At 39.2% G+C, this 8,888-nt stretch overlaps 1 protein-coding gene across 1 annotated transcript in view; it reads right to left on the bottom strand.

Moving 5' to 3' along the window:
- Window positions 1-8,888, bottom strand: part of LOC103206867 (PARP1 binding protein) — a 211,890-nt gene that overhangs the window by 74,345 nt on the left and 128,657 nt on the right. The window contains exon 7 of the mRNA XM_007952383.1: window positions 158-336. Within this exon, the coding sequence (XP_007950574.1) occupies window positions 158-336 (179 nt within the window). The remainder of the gene's footprint in view (window positions 1-157; window positions 337-8,888) is intronic.

The raw sequence follows: 8,888 nt of genomic DNA, 5'->3' as shown, positions 1-8,888 counted from the left end.
TTTCTATTTTTATATTATTTATATTTATATTTCTTATATATTATAATTTTCTACTATAAGCATATATTTCTTCTATAATTAAGGAAGGTACACTTAAAAATTTTTCTTTACAGACTACACTTAACAAGTACATACATAGAATTTCCACATTAGTTACCTGAAAAGAGTAAGAATAGAAGTCCCATTACAATGAATTATATTTTCATCATCATATAAAAGTTCTGCTTTGTTTCTGGTAGGAGCACCAGCAGCTTCTTCATCCAAAAGAACAAGTAAAGTCTTCACAGTATCTCTGCCACAGTACGCAGTGCCATGGTTTATGGCATGTGATTTTGGCTAGAACAAAGAATAATTCTAAGTAAATGGAATAATCACCTGTGCTGGGTGTCAGTCATACTTTTCCATGTCATGTGCCACTGTTCTCCTTTCTCCTCTATTGTTGAAATGATAATAATAATAAAAGGCTCTGAGAAGTGACTACAAGGTATAGAAATATTTTTCTTTTAAGGCATGCTACCATCAACCTTATTAATTTCCAGATGCACAAAAGAATACAGAAAATAGTATTGTCAAAGGGAGGCTTTGGGTTCTGGTCAAAATAACTTTGGACTTTGAATCAGAAAATTTTAGCTAGTATCTAGCTTTCTTACATCTCACTATCATGATTTAGGGAGCTCTGGTAGCATAGTGCCTAAGGCACTTGACTGCTCACCAGAAGGCTGGCAGTTCAAACCCACCAGCCACTCCTCGGAAGGAAGGTTGGGCAATCCTACTTCTGTAGTGATACTGCCTCGGAAACCCAAGGAGGGGTCGCTATGAGTCAGGGCTGACTCGACGGCAAACTAACAACAATAACATCATGATTTAACCTCTTTGTAATTTTTTCTCATTTATACAAAAGAGAGATGGGGCTCTAGAGATCTGAATATCAACCTCATAATGATTGTAAATATTTACTCAAATCCAAAAATGAAAAGAAACTAGTTGACTTTCATCCATTCAAGCAATCATTAATATCTACTTTTTAATCCAATGCACTTAAAGCTGGCTACAAAGGTGAATATAACTGTCTTCAAGGAACCCATGCTACTTGATAAGATGAATAAGTAACCAAATAATAATTTCATTACAACATGTTAGTTGCTATTTCTAGTAGAAGTATAAGTATATATACAGTAGAAGCATACAAAAGGGAGTGATCTGTTTAATCTGGGGCCATAGAAGACTTCACAGGGAAAGAAAAACACAGAGGTAGGCAGTGGTGTCACTAGGGTAGGTATCACCTAGTGAGTAATTCATGGTATCACTCTCCACCATGGACCTCTTCCCATATCAGACCATAAAGAATCCAACAAAACTGCACCACTCGCAGTCTGTCAGCATGTCATACGGTGGTGGCTTGTGTGTTGCTGTGAGGCTGGAGGCTATGTCACTGGTATTACAATGCCAACAGAGTGACCCACAGTAGACAGGTTTCAGTGGCGCTTCAGGACTAAGATAAACTGGGAAGAAGTAAGGGCCCACCCACTTCTCAAAGAATTGGCCAGTGAAAACCTTATGAATAATAGTGAAATATTGCCTGATACATTACTGAAAAACGTTATGAATAGCTGTGAAACACTGGCTGATATAGTGCCAGAAGACAAGTCCTTCAGGTCAGAAGGCACTCAAAACACTACTGGAAAAGAGCTGCCTCTTCAAAGTAGAGTTGACATTAGTGACACGGATAGAGTAAAGCTCTTGGGACCTTCATTTGCTGACAGGGCACGACTCCAAATGGGAAGAAACAGCTGCAAACATTTGTTAATAATCAGAATATGGAATGTATGAAGTATGAACCCAGGTAAATAGAAGTGGTCAAAAATGAAGTGGAACCCATAAAGATCAATATCCTAGGCATTGTGGATATGTGCTGTCGAGTTATCTATGACTCACAGAAACCTTATGTACAACAGAATGAAACACTGCCCCATCCTGTGCCACCCTCATGACCCATACTATATCTGAGCCTATCACTGCAGCCACTGTGTCAATTCATCTTGTTGAGGGCCTTCTCCTCTTTCGTTGACCCTCCACTTTCCCAATCATGACATCCTTCTCCAGAGAATGGTCCCTTCTGACAACATGACCAAAGTAGGTGAGACGAAGTCTGGCCATTCTTGCTTCCAAGAAGCATTCCAGATGAACTTCTTGCAGGACAGATTTGTCAGTTCTTTTAGAAGTCCACAATACTTTCAGCATTCTTCACCAACACCACAACTCAAAAGCATCAATTTTTCTTCAGTCTTTCTTATTCATTGACTGGCTCCCACATGCATAAGAGGCGACTGAAAATACCATGGCTTGGGTTAGGTACATCTTAGTCTTCAAGGAGATATCTTTGCTCTTCAGCACTTGAAAGAGGTCTTTTGCAACAGATTTGCCCAACACAAATCTGTCTTTTGATGTCCTCACTGCTGCTTTCATTGGTGTTGGTAATATGAAGTCTTTGACAACTTCAATCTTTTCTCCATCTATCGTGATGCTGCTTATTGGTTGGTCCAGTTGTGAAGATTTTTGTTTTTTTAATATTGAGATGTAATTCATACTGCAAACTGTAGTCTTTAATCTTCATCAGTAAGTGCTCCAAGTCATCCTCATGTTGAGCAAGCAAAGTTGTGTCATCTGAATATTGCAGGTTATTAATGACTCTTCCTCCTCCAATCCTGATGCCACGTTCTTTTCATATAGACCACCTTCTCAGATTATTTGCTTAGTATACAAATTGAATAAGTATGGTGAAAGGATACAACCCTGACACACTCCCTTCCTGATTTTAAACCATGCAGTATTCCCTTGTTCTGTTCAAATGACAGCCTCCTGGTCTATGTACAGGTTCCTCATGAGCACAATTAAGTGTTCTGGAATTCCCATTCTTCTCAATATTATCTATAATTTGTTATAATCTACACAATCAAATGCTTTTAAATAGTCAATAAAGCACAAGTAAACATCTTTCTGGTATTCTTTGCTTTGAGCCAAGATCCATCTGACATCACCTATGACATCCTTCACTCCCCTTCTGAATCCAGCTTGCATTTCTGGAAGTTATCTCTCAATATACTGCTGCAACCATTTTTGAATTATCTTAAGTAAGATTTTACTTGCACGTGATATCAACAATATTGTTCAATAATTTCCACGCTCTGTGGGATTACCTTTCTTTGAAATGGGTACAAATATGGATCTCTTCCAGTCAGCTGGTCAGGTAGCTATCTTCCAAATCTCTTGGCATAGCCGAGTGAGTGCCTCCAGCATGGCATCCATTTGGTGAAACATCTCAATGGGTATTCCGTCAATTGCTGGAGCCTTGTTTTTTGTCAATTCTGCTAGTGCAGCTTCAACCTCTTCCTTCAGTACTATTGGTTTTAGAGCATATGCCACCTCCTGAAATGGATTATCATCTACCAATTCTTTTTGGTATAGTGACTCTGTGTATTCCATCCATCTTCTTTTGATGTTTCCTGCATCATTCAACATATTACCCATGGAATCTTTCAATATTGCAATTAGAGGCTTAAATTTTTCCCTCAGTTCTTTCAGCTTCAGAAATGCTGATCATGTTCTTCCCTTTTGGCTTTCTAACTCCAGGTCTTTGCACAATTCATTATAATAATTGACTTTGTCTTCTCAAGCTGCTCTTTGGAATCTTCTCTTCGGCTCTCTTATACTGTCGACTCTTCCATTTGCTTTAGCTACTTTCCATTCAAAGGCAAGTTTCAGAGTACCTTCTGACAACCATTTTGGTCTTTTCTTTCTTTCCTGTCTTTTTAATGATCTTTTGCTTTATTTGATGATGTTCTTGATGTCATCCCACAATTCTTCTGGTTTTTGGTCATTGGAGTTCAATGCATCAAATCTATTCCTTGGATAGTCTCTAAATTCAGGAGGAATATAATCAAGGTCATATTTTGGCCCTCATGGACTTGTTTTAATTGTCTTCAGCTTCAAGTTGAACTTGCATATGAGCAATTGATGGTCCATTCCATAGTCAGCTCCTGCTCTTGTTTTGGCTAAAGATATCGAGCTTATCTCCATTGCCTTTTCCACACAGTAGTCAATCTGATTCTTATGTACTCCATCTGGTGAAGTCTACATGTATAGCCACCATTTGGGTTGTTGAAAAAAGTTATTTGCAATGAATAAGTCATTGATCTTGCAAAATTCTATCATGTAATATGAAATTTATTTCTATCACCAAGGCCATATTTTCCAAGTACCAGTGATTCTTTGTTTCCAACCTTTGCATTTCAATCACCACTGATAATTAACACATCTTGATTGCAGGTTCAGTCAATTTCAAACTACAGAAGTTGGTAAAAATCTCCATTTTCCTCATCTTTGGCTTTGGTGGTTGGTATGTAAATTTGAGTAATGGTAGTATTAACTGGAGAAGAATGCTGAAAGTACTGGACTGCTGAAAGGACTAACAAATCTGTCCTGGAAGAAGTACAGCCAGAACACTCCTTGGAAGGGAGAAAGAATAGCCAGACTTCGTCTTATATACTTTGGTCATGTTGTCAGAAGGCACCATTCCCTGGAGAAGGATATTATGTTTGGTAAAGTGGAGAGTCAATGAAAAAGGGAAAGGCCCTCAACAAGATGGATCGACACAGTGGCTGCAACAATGGGCTCAGGTATAGCAAGGATCATGGAGCTGGCACAGGACTGGGCAGTGTTTTGTTCTGCCGTACATAGGGTCGCTATGAGTCAGAGATGACTTGACAGCACCTAACAACAACAACAAAGTACTAACTAATCTTTCTTGTGGGCATATGGATATTATCCTATCACTGACAGCATTTTATTTCAGGATAGAGCTTGATAATTCTTTGTGATTATGAATGTCATGCCATTCTTCTCCAATTTGTCATTCCCAACATAGTAGATCATAGGACTGTCTGATTCAAAATAGCCCAAACCAGTCCACTTCAGCTCACCAATGCCTGAGATATCAATCTCTATGCATTCCATTTCATTTTTGACAACTTCCAATTTTCCTATATTTATACTTTGTACATTCCATGTTCCAATTATTAAGGGATATTTGCAGCTGTTTCTTCTCATCCTGAGACATGCCATATCAGCATGGGAGTCTGAAAAGCTTTACTCTATCCACATCATTAAGGTTGGATCTACTCTGAGGACACAACTCTCCTCTAGTCGTATTCTGAGTGTCTTTCAACCTGAAGGCCTCATCTTCTGGCACTATTTTGCACAATGTTTCAGGGCTATTCATAAAGTTTTCCAGTAATATATCAGACAGTGTTTCACTGCCACTCATAAGGTTTTCACTGGCCAATTCTTTGAGAAGTGGATGGCCTCTTCTTTCTTCCAAGTGTGCCTTAGTCTGGAAGATCTGCTGAAACCTATGTACCATGGGTAACCCTGCTGGCATTTGAAACACTATAGCCTACAGCCTCACGGCAGCACTCAAGCCACCAAAGTACAACAAACTGACAGACAAACTTGTCTCCCCTAGTTGTTCCAAACTGCTCTGCTCATTTTCTGGTCTCCCTCGCCCTGCTCGCTTACCCGGCCTGCCCCCAGATTAATCACCCACCTTCCACTGGTCCCAAGGCTGCTTCACTTGGGTCTAACCCCAAGGGCACCTCCACATACACAAACACCCATCTTCCGCTGGTCCTGGGACTGGCTTGCTGCAACCTGCCCCCGGGGCAGCTCCACACATGCAAACTTCTGCCTTCTGCTGGTTCCAGGGCTGGCTTACTGCAGCCTGAACGTGGGGCAGCTGCACATATGCAAATATCTGTTTTCCACTGGTCCTAGGCAGTAGTGAACTGAAATGGAGTGGTATCGGCCATCTTGAATCAGACAATCACATGAACTACTATGCCATGAATGACAAATTGAGGAGGAATGGTGTGGCATTCACTGTTAAAAAAAAAATGTTTCAAGATCTATCTTGAAGTACAGTGCTCTCATTGATATCATGATATCATATCCATATACCTACAAGGAAGACCAGTTAATACTACTATTATTCAAATTTACACACCAACCACTAAAGTAAAAGACAAGGAAACTGAAGATTTTTACCAACTTTTGCAGTCTGAAATTGACTGAACATACAATCAAGATATATTGACTATTACTGATGATAGCAATGTAAAAGATGGAAATAGGAATGACCAGTAGTTGGAAAATATGGCCTTGATATTAGAAATGACACCAGAAATCACATGAAAGAATTTTAGAAGACCAATGACTTATTCATTGCAAATGTTTTTTCCAATAACATAAATGATGGATATACACCTGGACCTTGACTGATAGAATACACAGGAATAAGACTGACTACATACATGGAAAGAGGTGAAATAATAAGGTGATTATTATTTCATTATTTAAAATCTCAAATGATTTCATTATTTCAGCTAAAACAAGGCCAGAACTCACTGAGGAACAGACCATCAATTGCTCATATGCAAGTTCAAGCTGAAACTGAAGAAAATTAAAACAAGTCCACAGGAACCAGAATAAGACTTTGATTATATCACACCTGAATGTAGAGACCATCTGAAGAATAGATTTGAGGCATTCAACACCAATGACCAAAGACCAGATGAGTTAGGGGATGACATCAAGAAAATCATACACAAAGAAATCAAAAGATCACTAAAAAGACAGGAAAGGAAAAAAATGACCAAAATGGACGTCAGAGAGATTCTGAAACCTGCCCTTGAACGGAGAGTAGCTAAAGCACATGGAAGAAATGACAAGATAAAAGAGCTGAATAGCAGAAGAGCAGCTTGAGAAGACAAAGTCAACTATTACAATGAAATGTGCAAAGACCTGGAGTTAGAAAAACAAAAGGGAAGAACACACTCAGCATTTCTCAAGTTGAAAGAACTGAAGAAAAAATTCAAGCCTCAAGTTCCAATATTTAAAGTTTCTGTGGGCAAAATGGGAAGTCTGGTGGTGTAAAGTCTAAGGCATTTGACTGCTAATCAGAAGGCTAGCAGTTCGAACCCACCAGTCACTCTTTGGAAAGAAGACTGGGCAATCTACTTCTGTGGTCATAGCACCTCAGAAACCCAAGGAGAGGTTCTCTATGAGTTGGATCCAACTCGATGGCAGTGAGTTTTGCTTTTTTGGTTTCTGTATGGGCAAAATATTGAATGATGCAGGAAGCATCAAAAGAAGATGGAAGGAACATACAGTCACTGTACAGAAAAGAATTGGGTGATATTCATCTATTTCAAGAGGAGGCCTATGACCAAGAAACAACAATATTGAAAGAACAAAAACCACAGCTGCACTGAAGGAATCACTGAAAAACAAGGCTCCAGGATTGAATGAAATACTCTTTGAGATGTTTCAACAAACGGATGTCACCCTGGAGGCACCTACTCACCTACGCCAAGAAATTTGGAAGAAAACTACTGGACCAACTGACTGGAAGAGATCTATATTTGTACCCATACCAAAGAAAGGTGATCCAACAAAATGTGGAAATCATCAAATGACATCATTAATATCACACACAAGTAAAATTTTGCTGACGCTAATTCAAAAACTGTTGCAGCAGTATACTGACTTCCAGAAATGGAAGTTGGATTCAGAAGAGGACATGGAATGAGGGATATCATTGGTGATGTCAGATGGATCTTGGCTGAAAGCAGAGCATAGCAGAAAGATGTTTACTTGTGTTTTGTTGACCATGCAAAAGCATTTGACTGTGTGGATCATAACAAATTATGTATAACAATGAGAAGAACGGCAATTCCACAACACTTAATTGTGCTCATGAAGAACCTGTATATAGACCAGGAGGCTGTTGTATGAACAGAATAAGGTGATGTTATATGGTTTAAAATCAGGAAGGGCTGTATCGTTTCAACACACTTATTCAATCTGTATGCTGAGGAAATAATCCAAGAAGCTAGACTATATAAAGAAGAATGTGGCATCGAAATTGGATGAAGACTCATGAACAACCTGCAATATGCAGAGGATACAACTTTTGCTTGCTGAAAGTGAGGTTGACTTGAAGCACGTACTGGTGAAGATTAAAGATTACAGTCTGCAGTATGGATTACACCTCAACATATAGAAAACAAAAATCCTCACAATTGGACCAATAAGCAACATCACGATAAATGGAGGAAAGACAAGTTGTCAAAGATTTCACAATTGCTTGGTTCCATAATCAACACCCACGGAGGCAGCAGTCAAGAAATCAGACATTGTATTGGACTGCTGCAAAAGACCTCTTTAAGTGCTGAAAAGCGAAGATACATCTTTGAAGACCAAAGTGCACCTAACCCAAGCCATGATATTTTCAATCGCCTCATATGCATGTGAAAACCAGGCAATGAATAAGTTAGATCGAAAAAGAGTTGATGCTTTTGAATTGTGTTGGCGAAGAATACTAAAAACACCATAGATTGCCAGAAGAACAAACAAATATGTCCATGAAGAAGGGCAGCCAGAATGCTCATAGAAGGTAAGACTGACCAGACTTTATCCCATCTACTTTAGTCACGTTAGAAGGTATCATTCTCTGGAGAAGGATGTCATGGTTAGTAAAGTGGAGGGTTAGTGCAAAACGAGAAGACCTTCAACCAGATGGATTGACACAGTGGCTGCAACGATGGGCTCACATATAGCAGTGACTGTGAGTCTGGCACAGGACTGGGCAGTGTTTCATTTTGTTGTACACAGGGTCGCTACACATCTTAGTCAATTTGATGGCACCTAACAAAACAAGAACAACAAAATTGTTTTGTAACCTCTTTCTACATTGAATTACGATGTTACTAGTAAAATGCATAGGTACTGAAACAAGGCGGGCTTGTGCTTACTCACTGATCTGCACTGAACAC

The sequence above is a fragment of the Orycteropus afer genome, unplaced genomic scaffold (assembly GCF_000298275.1).
Source record: "Orycteropus afer afer isolate SDZICR_OR568_19922 unplaced genomic scaffold, OryAfe1.0 scaffold00334, whole genome shotgun sequence".
NCBI lineage: Eukaryota > Metazoa > Chordata > Mammalia > Tubulidentata > Orycteropodidae > Orycteropus > Orycteropus afer.
The sequence above is the reverse complement of the archived record's forward strand: the minus strand, read 5'-3'. Positions and strand labels throughout refer to the sequence as shown.